Here is a 21,595-nt window from a genome sequence, read left to right as displayed (position 1 = left end):
GTAGTGCACGCCGCTCTTCATCTTGAGGTCGAGAGTTTGAGTCCCACATTGGGTGTGGGGATTACTTCAAACAAACCAAAACGAAACAAAACAAAGGATTTGAGACCTCTAATCGGTTATCCAGAGCATTCTGCCTGCATTTTGGTTCACCCAGCAGAGCAGCCTTTATAAAAGGTAGGTCTAACCAGGCACCCATGAGCTTCCAGGCCTTGAGGGTACATGGCACAGTATTTTGTAATAAAGAACATTAGTAAGAATCATTAAGAGGAACAGGTTAATGCATGAAGATTCTTGTCTCCCTCACCGCATAGGTAAAATGCCAGGGGAAGTTGGGGGAGGGGGGCAGAAAGGAGAAAGGGACTACATTACAAAGTAAAAACCACAGATATAGAATTAAACCACACCGTGCAGCGCTGTTAGAACAGTGAACACGTTGAACTTTGGTCTTTCTCGTCTCTCACATTAAATTCTTAGAAGGAAGAACTGGACCACTTGTCAGAATGCTTGGTACTCCCAGCACAGGACACAGGCATTTTAACTGGACTGAACACGTCCCAAGGTTCAGGTCGATGGGCAGGGCAACTTGTTGGGCTGTGAACTCTCTTCAGGAAAGGGATTTAGGTTAGAGTCCCTTTAATGGAATATTACTGAGGAATAAGAAGACAAACTTGGAATTCAAACCACCAAGTGCTAGAACTGAGGGGAGGGGGTAGGGTCTGCTTCTCTTAGTACCAAAATTTTAAAAACTCTTAGTGGGAATCTTCCCAAATCAGTAATATATGTGGTTCTTCTCGATGAGTCTCAGAGTCACCAGTAGGGATGACATTAAATAAAGCCCTCGAGGCTGGCTTCTCAGGATTGCCAAACCAGGAGATCGTTACAGCTTCATCTTGCCGTTTAGTATTTTTTCTTGGTACTTCTAGTTTGATGATTGGATTAATAAGTCATAACCTGTTCCCTACTTGGTAGATTTGTATTGTTTTCCAGAGAGCCAAACTGATGCCGTCCCCCATACAATGTGAATGATATACGTGTTTGTTTTGTGTATGTGTGTATATATATATATATATATATATATATATATATATACATACATACATACATATACACATATATATATACACATACATATCAGTTTGTTAAAGGCTGATGTCTTTCATGTTTGTGGAACATGCTAGGAAACGTGAACTCTTAAGCATATATCCACAGTTTACCAGACTCCAAATTAATGTTAAATCCGTGTGGCTGTTTTTTAAAAAAATGGCTGTTTTTTCTCTTGTGTGTAGACCATCGTGCTGATGAGTGACCTGGCTACCACCCTGGATGCACAGGGCCGCTTTGATGAGGCCTGTGTTTATGTGCAAAAGGCATCAGATCTGGCGAGACAGATAGAACATCCTGAGCTACACATGCTGCTCAGTAATCTCGCTGCAATTCTGATGCACAGAGGTAGGGGGCAGTGGAAGCCCGCCGGGCCTGCTTGAGGGAAGGGGTCACTGGATTTCTGCAGCTGTGAGACGGTTGTAGGGAGGGCGAGGGGCAGTCAGGAAGCTCCAGGATTCAAAGGCTGGCTGAATGTACTAAAAAGGATGTGTGTTTGGTTGAAGTACCATTGGGTTCAGTTCACGTAACTTGTGTCGTCCTGCACTAGCCCGTCGAACACATGGAGCTAAAGAAAATTTCCATCAGCCGCGTGCTCGGCTGATGGAGTCGGGGCCCCAGGGCACCGGAGGGCCCCCAGCCCTCGCTGCCCTGGCGCTCTACAGCTAGGCCGGCTCACAGCCTCTCTGAGCAAGCCAGCGTGTCACAGGGGCTGAAAGGAGGCAGGGCCAGCCTGTCACTTAATGAGCACACAGCAAGTTAGACCTGAACTGTCGATAGTGCTTGCTCTCAGAATCTTTCAGAATCACTTTGAAAACCTACATTTCTCTTTATTCTCCCTTCTCTCTGGGTTATTTTAGAACGATATGCACAAGCAAAAGAGATCTACCAGGAAGCACTGAAGCAAGCAGAGCTGAAAAGAGATGAGGTTTCTATACAGCACATCAGGGAAGAGCTGGCTGAGCTGTCAAGAAAAAGTAGACCTTTCACTTAATTTTATGAAGTGCTAAATCCCTTTTTGTTGTAGGGAATTTTAAGTAACAGTGGTTATTCTAGTCTCAGTGGCACCCAAATCAATGGCTTAAACCCTTTCTCCTTGATATTCACGTCTCGTCAGTTAGCTGTGGTGAAGGACAGTTTGTACGCACTGCCGCTTTTGTTCTTTAAAGGAAAGACGACTTTCACCCCTGGCTGATGTTGACCTCTAAGGACAGATGTCAAGTGATGCTTTCCGTCGTACCGTATGGTGTGGTGCTGTCGTGCTGGTCTAAGTGTACCTGTAGATGGAGATGGGCCAGTTGGCCTTCGGGGTGGGTGTGGTGATTCAGCCAGGCATCTCTATCCTACGATTTTGATCCATTGATTTGCTATACCTTTTTTATTTTATCAATATCTGGAAGAACAGAACTATCTCAAGGCAAAGGGGGATTATGGTGAGTTATTTTTCTTATCTATTTCATGAAGCTCAGTGTGGGACCTAATGCATAATGGAGCAAAAGCATTGTCGTGGTTTGTGCCAGCGCCCAGCATGAAGTTTTAAAGTAGGAAGTAGGCCCTTGAAAATACACCCGTTTAATTATAAATCAAAGTAAACTGTATGTCTTCATATCTGGTTCTATAGGACTATGAAAGAGGGGGGAAAAGGAAGGATATGAACACTTGTTAGTGCTGTTTGAGGACTCCGCTTCCTTTGCAGCCTAGGTCCCTGAACAGAGTCCTCTGCACGTGCCCAGGCTGCACCCCCAAACCTTCTGTCTCAGGGTCGGGCCTTAACAAGTGTAATATGTAAAATCTCCCCAGTAGTTCTCATATGTTCTGCTTATACAGTGGAAGGATCACTGATCTGGATCTTAGTCCTGGCTTCTCGAGTTTGGGTCTCAGTATCCTCATCTGTAAGTAGGAAACGAATGAGATTGTCTTGTAGCCATGGGAGAATGTATTTTGTCCGATGACCCTAAATGAATAGACTACTACTGTGTTCAAAGAGCCTTATCACACTGCCTCATAGCGTGTCAAGTATATACATACAAGATAGGTAGATGGAGGTTTTTACCTCAGAAGTGTTGCAAAGAGCCCCTGGCCTAGGGCAAAGGCAATTTTTGTAGGTGCCATGAAGGAGCACTGTTATTGTTGGTAAGCCTTTGGGGGGTGGGGGGTGTGAGTGGGAATGGTAAACAGATATTTTTGTTTCTGTGTACATACTATTGGAAGAATCCTTTCATAATAAACTAGAGACTCTACAACAACATTGTATGTATTCCGTAATCTTTGAGTTTCTCATAAAAAATAACTTACTAAATAAGAAAAACAAAATACTAGAAATCCTGAGGTCCAGATCCTCCAGGATTAGACTAAGACGCAAATTTTCTATTTTGCAGATGTAAATTTCTTCCTGCTTTCTAAGCTCATCTCTTACCACCCAGCTAGCTCCTCTTTAATTGAGTCTAATGAGAAACTAGAATGTAAATCAGATTGAGTTTCAGTGCGACCCAGTCTTAATTTATTGGTTGGTGATTTTCGAAAAATTACCGTCAACTAGCGGACTACTCACCTACGTGGAGAATGTTTTTGCTTTTTCACAATTGCAGGGGTTACTGAAAGTAAGGATTGTGACTCCAGGTTTTATTTAAGAATTTTTGAATCTCCACAGTGATTCCGCTCACGGTCCCGTCGTGGTGCTGGAAAAACTATAGGTGTTTTCAGAGAGACCGTCTCTTCCTGTGGGTGTCTCCATGAGAGTTCATTTGCACAGTTGTAAAACAAGGTAGCAGGGCAGGAAGGCCGACTGGTCTGAGTTCAAAAGTAAATTGTTAAAAAGAGCATAGTTGAAATTTTTGAACTGTTACCAGCGTTTTCAGGGCATAAATATTTAAAAACTGGAACCCGCACACCCAAGTTACTTCCCATGATAAACATGCGCTGGAGATCTGGCTGTCAGAATGCTGCTATGAACAGTATTGGGAAGACTTTAATTTAGATCCTGGGGTGCTAAAAAAAAAAAAAAAAAATCATGCAGAAGGATGCAGCTTTGGAACACTGAAATCTCAGCCTGCAAAGAGTGTCATGCCTTGGTTTCAGCCGACTTCAAGTCCTCTGTCACTCTCGGGGCTGTCTGCCGTTTTGGTCCTGCCGAGGTGGACGTCCTCCCTCCGAGACGGTTGGCTCCATAGGTAAGCCCGCGAGAGTTCTGTCCTCTCGTTGTTCTCAACTAAGAAACAGTCCTGGACTTTCTCTCCCGTTCTGAACTCCAGGTGGTGGCAGATGGCATAGGAAAACACATACACACTGCGAGGAGGGGGTGAGGGGGGAGCGACACTCACTCTCGGGTCCTCAAGGAGAGCTGTGCCAGTAACAAGCTAGGCTCTGAGCCGGCTACTCTCAAAGACTGTGCTGACTTGGAATAGCTCAAGACCTTCAGGGTCATGGAAAAATAATCATGACCTCTTTTGGGTCAGCTGACACAGTAGATTATTAACAAAGTCTCAGACATTACGAGCAGCAGAAAACTGTCAATTAGAACATTTAGTTACGGTTTTTCACGCACGTGAAAATTTTATGTATATCATCAAGTGGTGCCAGCTTTCCAAGTGGAAGGAATCTGATCACTAAACCTGCTCTCAAGTTCACTGTAAGGACTTCAGGTCTAAGACAAGAGTAGAATAGTAACAAGAGTGAAGGCCTTAACCATGTAGGCAAAGGACTGAGCCTGTGTCCTCCTTATTAAAATCGGGATCAGACACCAATGCTGAGGGTGATGCCAGGATCTCGTTACAAAGGAGGCAGTCAGTGGTTCCCATACACCTGCTTTCTGTAGAGGCTTGCATACTTTTGTTAAAAAGTTGAGATCTACTTAGAAGTCCATGAAGTGCTCACGTGTATCATCCCGAGAGACCTCTGCCTCTCCCCTTTCTCATCTTCAGTGGCATCCTTCCAAAACAGTATCCACGTGCCGCTGAAGGATGTTGCAGCACTATGAAGTCGTAAAATAAAATAAATCTCACAGTTCAATAAGCAACTATTAAGGGTGAAACTGACCCCTTCATAATTATTTGCTCCTTGAGATTCAGTGAAAGATTCACCAGTAAACTCTTGCCCACGAGGAATCACAGGGAGAGTAAGAGTAAGCACTGGCACATGGGGAAAGGGAAGTGAGGCTTCGGGATACACAGCACAAGGCAAAGCTAAGAGTCAGATTCTGTACGGATCGTTACCTTCTAACTCAACCGATAATACAGAGCAACCCACTCCTCTGAAACCTGAGACATCAAGAGCCTTGAATCACACATGATCTATGTGGCTATGGACAGGGTAGTCCAATTTATTTCGAAACAAAAGCTCTGTTGGGCTGCATCAAATGCAGGAGAAAAAGAATATTTAGGGCCACGGTTAAGTTACCAGTGTGCATAACAGTGAGGTATGCCTCAAATAAGCCTTTTGTTTTTAAACTTTAAAAACTGAACTATAACATACCCATGCAGTAATATTTTTCAGTGCCACTAATTTAAAAAAAAAAAAAAAATTAAAGCCTGCACTGGAAATTGACAGTATGGCAGAATTTTGTTTCTCCTACCTTTGACCCAAAAACGTAATGTACAGATTTTATATAGGGTCTGTGTTAAAAATCTAAACATTTCCACAAGATTTTAAACATCGCTGGAAATCTGAATTTAGAGGAAACAAAATTGGATAAAAGTACAATGCCCGTGACAGCCAACATTATGTAACTAGGCTGTATGAGGTTGTTGAGAAGGCAAGGGTTAAAAAGATAGGTGCGATGTTTTTTTGTTTTAAAATTACCCCCCCCCCCCGAGTTGATGCGCTGATTTGAACATAAGTACACCAGATACTACAGCAAGGGGAAACACTGCAAAAAAGGTAATCTATTTACAGAAGAGTGATTTAAAGACATTATGGTTTTCTTTACAAACAGATGTAAGAACAAGAATTGTCACTTTTTAAAAACTCTACATTTCAACCCTCCACTATTATTATAATCCACCGAACTGCCTGTGTCAGAGGCAGTCCCCCCGTCCCTCCCCCCCCCCCCATTTGACTCTCCAAATAAATTTCCATCATTTCTTCATCATCTGCGGTCCAGGCTCTCTTAAAAAGTCTCTGGGCACAAGTCCTAGGACGAAAGGCTTTTGACCTGCCATTAAAAATGAAACCGCCAAGAACGAGAGCTCCCTGGCCCACACCCTGGCCCCACCGAGACCCCTTCTGGGCGCAGTTCAGTCATCGCTATCCGACAGCGTCTCGTACTGTGCAGAGAGCAGCGGGGCAGGCTCTCGCTCCCAGATCCTGCTCTGCTGGTGAGGAGCCGCTTGGTTCACGGAGGACGGGGCACACGCGATCGGGGTCGGTGGCGTACTGCTGAGCATCCGCATAGTCAGAGGGTTGTAAGGAAACTGAGTCGAGCCTGACAAAAGAAAAACTGTTTTCACTATCATGAGCACAGCTGCTGTTCCCTACAGCTTCCACGGGGTGGAGGGAGACACGATTATTCTACTGAAATGGTCTTGTGACACCGGGAGCAGAATGAAACACAGAAGGGCCAGGGTTTCACCATGTAGACTGTAGCCTATGGTAAGGCACCCATCGGTGAGAATCTAGAAGGGACGGAGGACACGAGTAAGTGCAAACTTAGGGTTGCTAAGTCCGGAAGTGGAAGCTCAGGGCTGAACTTTCAGTGAGTTCCAGAACCAGGTGTTTCCATGGAGAATCCAAGTAAAACTGCATATTAAGCTCGAAGAGTCTGGTTGCACCAAGAACTCCTGGACTCTTAATGATAAATGCAGCAGTACGTGCTCAGAGGACGAGGGGACAAGGAATTGCAGCAGGTCACAGGGCAGCAGGATGCAGGTCAGCTGCTGGGTCTCTGGGCAGATTTAAAAGGTACAAGATCTGGAAGAGGGTATGTGGACCTAACGACAGCACTGCTACCTCCTGCCACTTTCTAGATTGGTCTCAACTGTCCCCAGAAAGCCTCTTACAGCTTAAGAAACTCTAAAGACAGAAAACAGCCATTTTACCAAGGGATTTCACAAATTAAATTCCTTCCCTAAGAGAGGAAACAATCACTGGTTTAGAAGTTGTCAAACTAGAGCACAATCACTTCGCATGTGATGTGAGTTTTATGAAACAAAGGCCTTGAGTTATGCTGACGATATCCACAGGAAATTTATATGTAAATAAGGGGGAGAGGACATTTCAGACATTTTCCACTGACGTACATGTATTTAACTCCTAAAAGATGGCTCACGATTCTCTGAAACCTTTAAATCTACACCAGGTAATCCCAGTTTTATTTAAACAACAAAAAAGCAAAGCCTGTTCCCTTTCAAGACAGCCAGTATTGTGGTTATTAGATTTGAGAAGAAAGCTTACGAGCAAGCAAGCACAAAAAGAAAAACATTCATAAATACCCTAGAACACATTTTTTCATCAGTTTATATAAGTGAGCCTGCAATAGAGATGGCTTTTTACACTATCTCCATTTCTTATTTTGATTTCTTACTATTTCCCGAAGAACCTTCTCTAAGAATGTCTATAGAGAGGCTAAGGGTGAAGCCTGGGAGTGGCCCTTCGCTCTCAGGTGTGGTTCCCGGAAGAACTGAAATCACAGACTTCGTGGCTTTGCAAATAGCAAGTGCTGGCTCCCAGCACAATACAGAAGTGGGGGGAATGGAGATGTTTTCATAGCTCTTCCTTTTGTTCATGGTAATCAGACCTTACGTTCTGTAAATTTTTAAGATTCCATGCATTCAGTGTCTGTGTTGGAAAGTGGAATCCTACTGATACAATAATGGAAATTGAGGTCTCCAAAGTTTGATTTTAGAAGTACTAGCCAAGGCTTTGATAAAAAAGGACTTTACGACTCCTTTTCTAGCAGTAAGTTCCTCACCTGTTGAGGAGGGCCTGTCTTCCCAGGCCCACCCTGGTGTCTGCCTGTGGTAATCCCCTTCTGAATGTACAGAGGAGACGGAAGAGGGCCTTTCAGTTCCTAAGAAGCCTTGCCCAGGGATGGGAGATTTAGATTTCCTGCTGTTTGACTTGCTGATCAGCTTTGGTTTGCAAACTCCTCCTAAAAGTGAAATAAATTAACTCTTGACATATAGTAATTATGTTCTCAACTTAAAAACCTACCCAAGTGCTGATGGGTTATATGCCGCTGAGAGAAAGCGGGAGGATGGCAGGCGGTGCGAAGAACCCAGATCCTAGGACCCAGTGAAGTTTCAAAGTTAGTACTTAAAAGCCAGAATTTACTTGTAGCAACTAAAGCAAAAGGGGTATGTCCTCATGCCATCAACTTGAAAAACATGTAACCAAGGAAATTAAATTTCTGAGAGGAACATCATTTCTTTCCGGGTCTTGGAGCACAGAAACTAAGGAAATTAAAGCAGGTTGACGAAAATCTTAAATCCTAACTACCTCCTTGCCTGCCAGTTTAAAGAGAAGCAGAGGAATCCGTACACCACCCCAAGGAAATTTTATGCCAAAGAGCGTGGAACAGAAGCCCCTTCGTGGCCATGCTACTGGTCCCCAGCAGAAGCTCAGCAAGTCTTGGCGGCCTGTTGTTCCAGGCTCCGGTATACAGAAGTTCACAGGAGTGGGATGCCCGACAGGGCTCTAGAACAAAGCATGGAAACGATGTCTGAAGAGAACAGAGCCCAGGTGAGCAGCAGACGTGTTCCACTGCCTCGCAGAACCTGAGACCTCACCCTGCCCCGAGTCCCACGGCGCCCAGAAGAAAGTGGGCAGAAGGCAACTTCAACCCTTTCAACTATCTGCACAGAAAAGAAGTGCAAGTCCTTGATGGTCAGGAAGAGAACAGAATGGGACGAGGGGAAAAGATGCTTCTGGAAGAGAAACTTCAAAACACACAAAGCCAGTTTGGGCTCCTTTGGTAAAGAACAGATCATCATCAAAAAGGAGAGGTGGAAAGCTTAGGAAACAAAATACGGCAAGGATCAGAACAGACACGACAAAAAGGGCGTTAGCACGAAAGGAAAATGTGAGCTAGAGGAAAAGCAACTGATGAAGATGACTGAAATAATTAGATTAAGATGACTAAAATAACTAGAAGGTAACAGATCTGGAGGACAAAGACTAGCTGGCAAAAATGTAATTGTGTTTTTTGAGATGGATAAGCCCAACAAAAGAGGCAAAATAGAACATTTCCAGGAGTGTAGAAATCAACCTGCAGGTGCAAACAGCCTCCCTGTGGTCAGGAAAGTCTGACACAGCACGAACGCCAAATACTAATTAACTTATTCAAATTGAGGCAAAGAGGCTTCAGGCAGATAAAACTGTCACCTGCCAAAAAAGGGGACATCTGGCCGCCTTCTTACATAACCATTGACGCCAGGTGGGGGAAATGTAATAGTGTCTACGGAATGTTTTGAGAAAGGTGCCACACTGTCCTTTCAAGTATCAAGGCAGCAAGAAGACATTCTTGAGCGGGAACAGTCTCGGAGGACAGCAGCCTCTGAGAGAAAAGGGAGTGTGAAAACAGTACCAAAAAGAAAGGTATCAACAGAAGGGGTACGTGACCAGGATTGCTTGAAGTGGGTGACCGTCACCAATGTTACCACCTTCAAATACACGCACAGGTAAATCAATACAAATCAGGAGGTAAGAGCAGAAAGGGGAAGACTGTGCTCATCCTTCAGAGCAGGAAGTGAATCCACGTTGCCATAAAATACACGTGGGTGTAAATAAATAAGAACCTCTGATCTCTTTGATCTTCTTCACCTTAGTGAGATCTTTTGCTTGAGGATAACAGGAAAAAACCCTAAACTAAACCTGAAATACCGCTGACCTGCCAGTAAATTTTTAAGCATAAGAGATCCTAGTTCTCAAAGATTAAGAAAAAGGGGTTTCAAAGCTTAGAATCACAGTTTTTTGTGTGCTTGCTTTTACCAGGACGTATGAATGACTGGTTCTGAGGTCTATCTGGCCTTTTATGTGTCCATACAGAGATACTGCTAAAATGATGCTTATCAGACAAGAACACTAGCTTTCTGGATGATGTGATCTGAAGGGTTTTTTTTTTTTTTCTTCTATGGCTTAAAATTCTTTTATGCTGAGCCTGTTCTTTTTATTACAATAGTAAGTCCCTTTTATTCAAAAGCAGAAAGGAACCTGCACTTGTATTACAGTTAAAATATGTCGATCCAGATAAGGACTAGATGCAAAGAAAAAAACCCAACACTCAAAGGTGACTTCTGCATAAAAATCTCTGTCCTTTTAAAATTTCTGTTTGTGTTACTAAAATGTCTGAGCAGGTTAAAAAAAAAAAAACAAACTAAGTAAAACCGTTAGAGGGGACTCTGGGAACACACAAAATGAAACGTCTTGGTGTCGCATTACCACTTGGAAGTAGATTGGCGTTTTCTTGGGAAAGGCAGCAGAAGGGCACAAGAGTGAACACACTTCACCTGAATGAGGTGACGGGTCCCCTTCCTCTCTGCGGGTCTCCCCACTGGGCACAACGGAGGTGCTGGTGCCACCGGGCACCACGCCGACAGGTTGGGACATGACGACTCCGTGCTCCTCGACTTTGTCGTCAAAGCTTCCCATGAGCGCCTTCCTGATGATGTCTTCCAGACCGAGGTTACTGGCAGGATCAGCGAAAGAATGACCTCTAGAGCTAACTGAGCCTGAAAGAGACCAGCACGCCATTTCTGCTTATTTCCGAACAGCAGACGAAGAGAGAGAGACCAGGGGACTCCAAACGGCCTTTGGGCCCACGGGACCACAGCCCCGGGCCAGCTGCCCGCAACACCCCAAGAGCCCACACAGGGGCGCCCAAATCCCCCAGTAGTAACTCCAGCAAATTGAGTTTTCCTTTGCTAAATGAATGGGTCCAGCCACTTTTCTTAAAGTTCCTCGGTTTTTTCTCTTTTCAGCTCCCTCGAGGTTTCTACACTGTTCTTTAGTGGTTTTGATTCTCTTTGTTCCGTTACCTCTCCAGCAAGTGTTTAGTGAAGCTCGGCTCCCTTTTTACTGCCGCTGTCTCCTCCCCGACTACATTTATGCACACTGGAGCAGTGCCCCTGCTGGGCAGTCGGTACTCGATGGGTATCAGGTGGACACATTTTGATTCTTACCTGAGGTAGTGACTGCTGGCAGATTAAAGATCTCAGTTCCTGGTTGAGCGGCTGCTGTATTTAAACAAACATTTGAGTTAACTGAGATGGGATGATCACGTACACTGAAGGAGATAAAGTCTCAAACCCTACAGTGAAATTAACCTTTTTATTTCCCATGATCCCAACATAATTTTTCACCAGTTAAGATAAAGAAGTAATTATTTTTAAAAAAATCAAGCAATAAAAAATTGGATGAGGTGGGAAAATCTGAACAGGAGCCATGTGCCCACAGGAGGAAGAGAGCGCTCGCACTGCCGGAGAAACAACAATAGGAAAGGGGTCCAGTTTGCCAGAGAAGAGACGCCTCTGGGAAGAGCCCCAGGAATGCCAGCCAGTCTGAGACAGCCTGGCCTCAGACCCCTCCATGAACAGCATGAAAACGTGGGCTTCCCTATGCTTCACCGGGAGCGACTCCCACAGGCACAGGAGCAGCCCGTGATTTGTCATTTGTGCAGTTTGAACAACAACAGGTGGAACAGCCTGGGAACTACCGATAGAGCACCGAGACAGAGGTAGAAGGAATCTGGGAACGTGAATGGTGTTCTCACCACAACTTCCAACTTGCTGCTGAGAACTCGAAAGAGAAAGAATAGGGAAGCAGGGTGGGGGGTGTGCCCCAGAGCAGAACGCGGAGCTCTGGGGGAGTCTGCAGCAGGATGGGCTCTTTCCCGGAGAGGAGGCCGCTCTCTGAAGCCGGGCTGCATGTGCCTGGAAACTAAAAACTTCCTTCATCGGGCAACTTTAAATTGGCAACAGGAAGGAGGACAAAAATTTCCAGGAAGAACTATACAAAACCATGACTGTCTCCCCACTCATGGGTCAGGAAAACTTGCAGTAAATAAACTGAACCTGAAAAAGTGGAGTGACGAATACACAAAAGTTTCTGGAATAGAATTCATTCATTCGACAAATATTTATTAAGCATTTGGTGGAAACCTCATAAAGTCACCTTCTTACTGATCAAAATGGTCAGATAAAGACGATTTCATATTTTTCAACTGGTGAGAACAATACGATCCTCTGTGTATTTTCCCTCTGGAGCTTACAGTTTAGTGTGGTACTTTGTGAGGCCGTCAGAATGGAACCACCCCCGTGCCTCAGTAAAAGTGCCAACTTCCTCGAGTCCCAAGGCCTGTGGCTCACACGCTTAACGAGCACTCCAGGCACAGGGATAGATACTCAAGTGTGAGGACCCCTGGCTTAAAACAGATGGACACACGTGTGTGAAAGAACGTGATAACCACTCAGAAACGGGCAGGGAAGACTGACAAGGGACAGCTGTTTAGGAGGCAGACTCGACAGGAAGAGGTGCAGAGGGAGGGCTGCCCAGAAAGAAGCTAGTGAAGCCACAGTGGAGGAAGTGTGGCAGGGAAGGAGGGGGTGACGTGCTTCTCCGTGTGCAGAGGTAGAACATTTAATTCCTTTTTAGACACTTAAGAAGCCAAATGCACAAGAAGACAGAGGTCCTCAAAGGTATGCAAGTGAAACTTCATGGGAAAAGCCGAACCCCACTTCGGACACAAATCTGGGAGTTTCCAGCACACAGCTTACACCCCTGGAGCGGGTGAGAGGATTCAGAGGTTCTAGTGTGTGAGGACGGCCCTGGGAAAACAGCATTCAAGGGTCAGGCAGAGCAAGACTGAGCTGCTAAGAAGACATAAAAAATGTCCAGAGTAGAAGAGAAAAAAACAGGAGAACATAGTATCTGAAAGCCAAGAGAAGAGAATATTTCTAGAAGGGGAAAAACGGCTTGTGGAAGATCAAATAAAGTAAGTTTAAAGCATTACGGTTTTTGAAGAACGAAATCACTGATGTCCTCGGTGGGAACGCTGAATTAATTGAGAGACTCCAAGGTGAAACAAAGTGGTCTCGGTTGCTGATGGCTTTGATGTCTTGGTTCTACTTCCTGGGGAAGACGGAATGTGCCCTGGGGACCCATCAGCCCACTGCTTCCTTAACACAATTCCTTAACTGTCCCTTTCCACAATCGAAAAGAGTTCCTGCGATCAAAAAATTCCCCAAGCAATTTTGTTTGTACTTGCATTAAGACATTCACGCATTTTATCCTCTGTTAAAGTTAGGGACTTGTTTCATTTTACATGTTCAGAGTAGAGACCATCTGTCATTGTAAAAGCGCCCAACACAGCACCCTGCTCAATAATTAATTGTTGAATGAATGAATGAGAGAGCTACTGCCTGAGGACAGAAGAAAATAGAAGACAACACTGTTAAGCGGGCTTCTTCAAGTCACATGTGGCATTTTTCTGTCAACAATTTTTTTCCCACTAAAATGAGGCGAGACCAAGACTAGAGAGGATGAGCGAAAACCCCTCAAAGATGGAACAATTCTAAACTGGCTGTTCTAGAATCGGCAGGTCTTCACGCTCTGATTCTTCTCTGCCTTCTGAGAGAATGTGAAGATGAGAGCACCACATTTTTGTTGGTGACATTTGACGCTCTGTAAGTAACAGATGAAACCCGTGATGAGACAGAAAAATGTCATAATTTTTTTTAAAGAAGAAAGGATATCTGTAAGCCTGATAGCAATGCTGGCCAATATTCTAAAATATTTATCTTCCAAAGAGAGAGTTCACAACAATAACTGACACTGGGCTCACCCTTTTTTTCTCTCGGATGTTCAACCTTTATTAATCATAAAGTGTCAGATCCAAACACACGTCCACCTGGCAGTTTGTAGTTCACAGCCCACAATTTCCTTTCTTTTGACAGGGTCGGGAGACTAGTAGATCGCAGATCACAGAAATAAAGCAGATTGCGGAAAACCCAGATCCGACAAATCTCGCCGCATCACTGGAGGTACTTGAGGAAAAGATGGAGAAGTACGACTTTCAACCCAAAGGGAAGGTCTGGATGCCACAGAGGTTTATCCCACTGAGTATCTACCAGTGACGTGGGTGACGATGCTGTGAGTACAGAACTGTTACAAGCCAGTGAGCGCACCGCCAGAGACGTGGGGTTGGCACGCCAGAGTGGGGCCACCGCCCCATGACTCACCAGTTAGGCAGTCTGCACGGGTTCTTAAACCTCCCTAGGTTTCCTCATCCGCACAATGGAGACAATTACACCGTGGAGGGTGTAGGGCCGCTGTGAGGATTAAATGCCTTGTACATGCTTCCAAGTGCCCAGAGCTATAACGACATAACTGTCTGCCTGCCATTACTGTTATTCTATTTTCACACGGTGGACTGATCGCATCTACAGATGAATGCTGAATGACTAAACAGAGATCCAGGAAGACACTGCTGGGGTAGGAAAAGTAACTGAGTGGCACAGCACGGACTTGGAGCCAGTGGCTCCAAAAGTACAGCAAAGGAAAAGTACGGACCCAGAGCAGCGCATCAAGATACCCTGATATTTATGCTCGTATTAAGTGCACTATATCCTAACTGCGTGCTCACTGCCCAACACCCTAATACAATCTACACTCCTGAACAGTGATGCCTCTGGGGCAGAGCACACTACTCAGAACTTACTGAGAGGTTAAGCTAAATAAAGTGGTTTTCTGCGGAGGGACACTCAGAACCAGCAGCGTGAACAGCTGATGACGCAGGATGTTTACAGAGAGAAGACTTGAAGGACACGCTCTGTCTTCAAATGGCTGCGGAGTGGTCATGCAGACTTGGCCCAAATGGATAAAACTAAGACCGATGGGTAAAAAAAAAAACTACATGAAGAGCTAATCTGGCCCCACATGTGTTCAAAGAGAAGACGGACAGCTTCAGAAAGCAGCAAGTTCTTGCTCTCTAGCAGGCAATCTTCATGTACTGGCAGACATTTGAGAAGAAACCTTAAGATCAAATGTGGTTGGACAGATGCCCACAAGAGCCTTCGAACTCAAGGATCACATGAGAGGCAACACCAGAGATACAATTATTATTAATGCAGGTTTTATTTTGGGATTCATGAAAGAAATCCCACTTACCCATATCAGAGTCACCTCCACCAGAGGAGTTCAACTTACGAAAAATCTCCTGCTTCTTTGATTTAACCATGGGTGACGTGTTTTCGAGCTTGGTGAAGAAGGAAGGCAAGTAGCTTATACTCCCTGGCGAGCGGGAATCATTCCTGTGGGGAACACAGTTATGCCTATTATGTCTGTTTCATCATGTGCTAACCTTGGGGGTGTACCCACTTCCCCATTTCGTGTCTGTGGATAACCCTACGTCATATATGGGGACACAAATACTTCAGCACGCTCATAAAGTTAGGACTGCAATGGAGATAATCTAGGATGGAGATTCTTAACGAAGACCGAATAAGCAACAAATGAGGTTAACAGGAAAGTGAGAAACAGCTTACCATGATGCCATCTGCTTAACAGCACAGACACTGGTATTATTTATAGCTGCCACATACACCAGGAACTATTCACTATTCTACTAGCAGAACTGCTATGAAGTAGAAGAAATTAAAACTAATAGCACAACTTGCCTATAAAACAGCAAGAGCTCATACCTAAGCAATCAAAACCCGGGGCCTTCAACAGAAGAGCCACAATGTAGAAATAAAACTGCCTCTGTTAAAATCATTTCACGCCTCCCACCAGATGAGCTGAGTCTCATGTGAAGGGTTTCGTAATCATTTGCAGCTTCCTATACTAACACATTTTAAAGAACCAAATTTCCTTTAACCACGATGATCTAGCTAGAGCTGGAGATGACAGCAAAGAACAAACAGAAGGCTGCTGATCACCTCATCTGGTCGGGTGGGTTCATTCATCACTCAAACATAAGAATACCTGCCATATGCCAAAGAGAGACAGATATGTGATAGAAAATGGGCAGGATGTGGCCCCTGTCCTCAAAAAAGTCACAAACTGAAGGGAAAGCGTAAATATATAATTAAATTGAACGTCAGCCCCTTTCTAAAAACAGATTCTCATTTCGTTGAAAGGTACCAACATCTATTTGCTTGCCCATGAATATAAACCATAAGTAACTTAGAACACATTAAGAAATGCACTAGCAGTTTGGAGACCTTGGTTTAGAGCTGGACCCTCCCTCTATCTGACCATGGGCACCTCCTAGATTCACCTGCAGGAGCATCACGGGAGTGTGTTCTACACCAAGGAAACAGCGTACGTAGGGACTGAAAGGAATTCAGGGGACCGTAAGCAGCTTGACAGGGACACAAGAGTGTGGTGTGAGGGGGAAGCGGCAGGAAACCAGACGAGCAGCATGAACCTGCTCATGAAGGAACTCAGGTGCCGGCCTACTGGCTTAGAGCTTGATTCCATGAGTTTTAGACAAATCACTCTGGTGGAAGTGGACCAGGCAGGGGCCAAACCAAAGGTGTCTAATCCAAACGGAAATAAAACCCAAATAATTCACAGGGGCTGGGTTGGGGTCAGAAATAGGGAAGAAAAAGTCCGTAAAGCAGTTCAGCAAAGGTGCTCGTTAGGACTTCCCTTCCACGTGGAGTCCACAAGGCCTGGTGCACGATAAACACTCAAGCAGGACTTCGATCGACAGCTGAACAGCTGACCACGTGGACAGAAAAGGATTTTTTAAAAAAGATCTAGAAAGGCTTGATTTCAAGAATAGTGAACACTTTTTTTCTGTAACCTATTTAAATATAACTTTTTCACTAAAATCCACTGGTATTAGATCACCAGGGAAAGAGACTTCGTGGTCCTTGGAGAGTCCTATCCTGACACGTAACCCGGAGGGGAGAAAAAGCACAGGACACACGCACGCTCTGACACGGGAGCCGCCAGCCGGGACACGCTCCTGCTCCTCACCTCTGCTCTGCAGGCTCCGCCCCTCTCTGAGACAGGAGCAGTACACTGTCCTGTTTCTCATGCACGACTGGAACCTGGGGTGGGGAGATGGGCTCGTAGGATTCAGAAGAGACGTGACTCCTCTCTGGGGATTTTCCAGGCCTGGTATTGTAACATATAAAATATTAGATTGTGCTCCTGGGGCCCGCCTACAAATCACCCTAGACGGTTTGAAACCGGTTCACTCATTACGTCATTCAGGAGAAAGGAATAAAAGTTGCTAGCTTCTATCAGAAAAAAAGTTGCCTCAGATCTTCACTGTATACCGGGTTATCAAAAAGTCTGTTGGCGCTGCTTTATCCGTGCACGTGCACTGGTGGCACATGACAATCGGGGACAGGCAGCGGCCGATGCTCCGAGGGAGGTCAAGGTCATCGTGCGCTTCGGTATCACACCCACCATCCTGCCCTTGTTACTCTGGTGAGCCCTCCAGGCTTTGACCTCTCTCTCTGAGTCAGTCAACACTGAACAGGTCTTTCCCCGTGAAGTTAAAAGAGAAAGGACCAGAGAACTAGACTGAACCCTGAGCGCCCCATCAGGTGAGTCAAGACAGGCTCTAGCTGCCCCCTGCTAGGGCTGCACGATTCTCTGCGGTTTCATGGTCTTCCTCCGGATACCACATTGGTAAAGATCACGTAATATAAACATACTGTTTAGACCAAAACAAGGCTTTGGCTTAGTGACTGTACATATTAAGAGCTACCTGTGACCTTTAAGTGTAATTAGTATATACGTACACGACCTGTCCTTTCCTTTCCCAATCAACCCCATCCAAACAGGTGGCCATTTTTTACCATTTTTCTTTTGGTTCCTTGGTGGTTACCTCTAAACTAAATAATCTTACACTTTTCTTGATTTATCAAACTTGAAACTATCACCTCCCTTCCATGAAAGATGAAGAACCTGACTTTTGAATATACATTAAAAAGATACAGTACCAACTGCTCGGGCAGTGAACATTTTAAGAACAGGCAAGAGGGCGCCTGGGTGGCGCAGTCGGTTAAGCGTCCGACTTCAGCCAGGTCACGATCTCGCGGTCCGTGAGTTCGAGCCCCGCGTCAGGCTCTGGGCTGATGGCTCAGAGCCTGGAGCCTGTTTCTGATTCTGTGTCTCCCTCTCTCTCTGCCCCTCCCCCGTTCATGCTCTGTCTCTCTCTGTCCCAAAAATAAATAAACGTTGAAAAAAAAAAAAAAAAAAGAACAGGCAAGAAAAACCCTCATTTGTACTTCCCAAGGAGTGAGAGTGAATAAACTTTAGGTGTACAAAATTAATCCCCTATCTTGTAGATCTATTCAAATTGCTTTACTCTTCAGAAATGTACATACAATTTGAAATAAAAACCATACTGGGGCGGCTGGGTGGCTCAGTCGGACTGTTAAGCTTCTGACTCTTGATTTCGGCTCAGGTCCTGATCTCCCAGTTTATGAGACTGAGCAACGCATCAGACTCTGCGACAGCTTGGAGCCTGCATGGGATTCTCTCTCTGCCCCTCCCACAATTGCACGCCTCTCTCTCTCTCTCTCTCTCTCTCTCTCTCTCTCTCTCTCTAATATAAATAAACTTGAAAGAAAAACAAAACATACCTTCCCCTGGATTTGTCCACAAGATTTTCTGGAGAGACCCTTGGACCTGGTCTTTGATGGTGGACAGACTGAGACTGGGATTCTGGGCTGTAACGATTTGATGTTTTAGTCCTCACAGGTGTGGACACCAAAGCAGATGGTGAATTTTGGAATGTAGAAGTGGGAGGCTGCTGGGGAGGCTGTGAGGAAACTTGATTTCTAGCAAAATCTTGTGTGATGATTTGCTGTGAATGAGGAGAGAAGGAATTGGTTAAACCCACGGAGTACTTGCCCAAAAATGTAGCAAAAAACCTGGACATCTCTTTTGTGACTTTCTGTGAAATGTGCCTCCCGCACGATCAAAAACAGAAAAATTAACAGAAGAACTTACACAGATGTGATCAGCGAGTGTGATCAGTCGGTGGGTCCTGGGCACTTGCCCCACCCCGTCGGCCTGTGAAGAGGGGGGCAGCTGCTGCTGTGGAGACAGGGATTCCTGCTGGGGTCGGTAGTGATGTAATGGTCCTTCGTATGGTCTGCTGGCTTCACCTAGGGGAGGGCAGACAGGTAGATGTCCTACTCAGGGAACACCCCTGCCTGTCACTCACTATCAGATTAAACATAACTCAGGGACACATGGGAGGGACATGGTGCTATCGCTAAACAGAATTCACGATCTTAATTTTGGAGGAAAAAATGCTTATCAGGACTAGTATAAACCGTGAGAGCATGAGTAGACAAAATATCAGCTATTTTCTGCATCGTTAAATATGAACAAAAGAGAACTTAATAAAAGCTTCAAGATAATTTTCCACTGGTGCAGTCTTAAAAGGGTTCTACAGCCATAAAGACTACTCTAAAACAAAACCAGTTATTCCTGCACACGGTCTGGGCAGATGATCGGAAGCAAATGACACCTGCAGATGTGCAAACAGGTAAACCGGTGGCTAAAAAGTACCTACTTTCTGCTTGGTTTGCCTTCACCACCTCCGGCTGATAGGCCTGTAGCTTCTCCTGGGGCGGCGCTGGCGAGCTGGCAGGGCTGATCACCTCAATAGCATCGCCAGGCGCTTCATACCGATGAGAAGATACTTTAAGAAAAGGAAAGAATCTTACTTTAAAACTAATCCGACAAGAAGTTGCAGAAGTCCAAATTCTTCACACCTACTCGCATATTTTTGGTTTTTATTCTCAGAAACGTTCAGTGGCACCCAGGTTAGTGATAACAACCAACAAGCTCAATGCATTGGTTTCAAAGGTCCGCAAGTGCTCCCTCAGTGTCCCTGGTCTCTGTGGGACACAGGGTTCCTGAAACCGTGTGGCCTCTGAAACCTTCGGGCGGGGAGGCAGAGGATAGATATGTGACGTTCTCCTGGGAGCAGAAGAACCCCAGGAAGGACCTTTCTCAGAGGGGAGATCCCAACGGTTCACTGCTTCCGAGAATTACAGTTCTGTGGGACAACGAGCTCTTAGAAGAACTTTCAGGCTACACAGTGGCTTCGTTACCAGGATGCTTTTAAAGCTACAGATTAAGTAACATTATATAATGATTTTCTCAAATCACTGGAGTACTGCTGACAAAAAGTATTACTCCAAATAACTTCTTGGCACTGTTACACGTGAAAACACACAGAAATGGCAGGGAATGTCTGAAAAGTAGCAAATGCACTCTCCTGGCAGAAAGGACGCCCACGTCAGAGAAGGCCCCCTCTGGGTAGCCGTTCCCAGAAAAACAGAGTCAGTGCGGTGAGGGTCCAGGCAGCCGTTCCCAGTCTTGCCACGGCCTCAGAAGGACGGGAGAGGCACGTGTAACCTTCTGTTGCGGAACCTTCTGACTTTAGAGTGCTCTTTGCATCTACGGGCTGTAGCAAAGAATCCGAGAATACTGTCAGAGGCCCAAAGGGTCTATGACTGCCGGGATCAGCCAGTGTGATCAGTCAGTGGGTCCTGGACACAGGTGTAGAAGTTCGGAATGAACTCTTACCAAGCTCCCACCTATGATCCTCCAGGACTCAACTGAACGGCCCTTTCGTCCTCCCCCTTCACCAGGCCGTGCAGGTTGCGACTGGCTAGGTTCTAGTACACTCGGGAGAACGGGAACCTGACAACTGGGATGGAAATGAGCTTTCGGGAACTAAAATAAATCACTGTATTCGAAGTCATTTATACTACTTTGCAACTTCTGCAGCCCCTGGCATTCATCACTGTTTAAACACCCGGCATCCTGAATCTGCTCACCACGTCCAATATACAGTCGATAGACTAATGCTGCACTGTGCACACACCCCTCTGGAAGCCGCCAGGTGAAGATGAAGGCACAGTGCTTCACCTGCGGGGGGAAGGACGCTCTGAAGAGAAAAACCGAAAACCATACAGGGTACCTGTAAATAGCCTGTCGGCTTCATGCCAGCCATTTACCCAGGGATAACCCAGTCAGAAAAGAAGACAGCTTTTCTATCTTCAGACCTGAAGGCCAGACTCCTCGAGCAAGGTCTGCTCTGTCATGCCACCTGAAAAGAGGGGCTATCCAGCGACTAGCGAACCATGTGCCACCGTTTTCAGTAAGCCACAGGCTGGATCCCGGTCCTGGAACCACAGATCTTCCCCAGGGAGCAAGTTTCTGCACATGCAATACCAATTTTGCAGATCTTCATAATCCCAGGCTAACAGAAGTTTCCTGTCTATACAACAGACTATCCAGCTGCCCCCTTCTCCCCAAAAACCTCAGCCGTGGGGCAGATTTTTACCCAAACAAATTATAATTAGGCACGGGGTAAAAAGAATTACACGTCGCATGCTGGTGCACACGAAATCTCCAACTCTGTTCAGTTTCGTTAATGGAAACAGCAGAGACAGGACTGCGTGTGGTTAAGTTACGGCAAGCATTAGCTGACAGTCGCTTAAATACCTGCTGCTTCCTTCAGGAATTCCATACAGAATTTAGGCAGCTGTTAACAATAAATTCAAAGTAACTTTTC

The 21,595-nt window shown here is 45.4% G+C and overlaps 2 protein-coding genes across 18 annotated transcripts in view; one reads left to right on the top strand and one right to left on the bottom strand.

Moving 5' to 3' along the window:
* The window catches only part of TTC19 (tetratricopeptide repeat domain 19), a 42,151-nt gene extending 39,060 nt beyond the window's left edge, over positions 1-3,091 (top strand). Inside the window, 2 exon segments of the mRNA XM_047833018.1 lie at positions 1,287-1,449; positions 1,962-3,091. Of these exon segments, the coding sequence (XP_047688974.1) occupies positions 1,287-1,449; positions 1,962-2,095 (297 nt within the window). The 3' untranslated portion in view covers positions 2,096-3,091.
* A 1,199-nt stretch (positions 3,092-4,290) lies between these two features.
* The window catches only part of NCOR1 (nuclear receptor corepressor 1), a 161,482-nt gene continuing 144,177 nt past the window's right edge, over positions 4,291-21,595 (bottom strand). For 14 of the 17 annotated variants that reach the window (XM_047833002.1, XM_047833003.1, XM_047833001.1 and 11 more), the window contains 9 exons: positions 19,580-19,708; positions 19,009-19,166; positions 18,639-18,862; positions 17,017-17,157; positions 15,199-15,341; positions 11,214-11,267; positions 10,542-10,763; positions 8,006-8,185; positions 5,887-6,520 (listed from right to left, as the gene is read on the bottom strand). In XM_047833002.1, the coding sequence (XP_047688958.1) occupies positions 6,333-6,520; positions 8,006-8,185; positions 10,542-10,763; positions 11,214-11,267; positions 15,199-15,341; positions 17,017-17,157; positions 18,639-18,862; positions 19,009-19,166; positions 19,580-19,708 (1,439 nt within the window). In that variant the 3' untranslated portion in view covers positions 5,887-6,332. Of the gene's footprint in view, positions 4,323-5,886; positions 6,521-8,005; positions 8,186-10,541; positions 10,764-11,213; positions 11,268-15,198; positions 15,342-17,016; positions 17,158-18,638; positions 18,863-19,008; positions 19,167-19,579; positions 19,709-21,595 lie in introns of those variants that run through there. The other 3 variants (XM_047833008.1, XM_047833011.1, XM_047833016.1) reach the window with 3 other exon arrangements.

This window comes from Prionailurus viverrinus, chromosome E1, assembly GCF_022837055.1.
Source record: "Prionailurus viverrinus isolate Anna chromosome E1, UM_Priviv_1.0, whole genome shotgun sequence".
NCBI lineage: Eukaryota > Metazoa > Chordata > Mammalia > Carnivora > Felidae > Prionailurus > Prionailurus viverrinus.
Note: the sequence above shows the minus strand (reverse complement) of the source record. Positions and strands in the feature narration are given on the sequence as shown.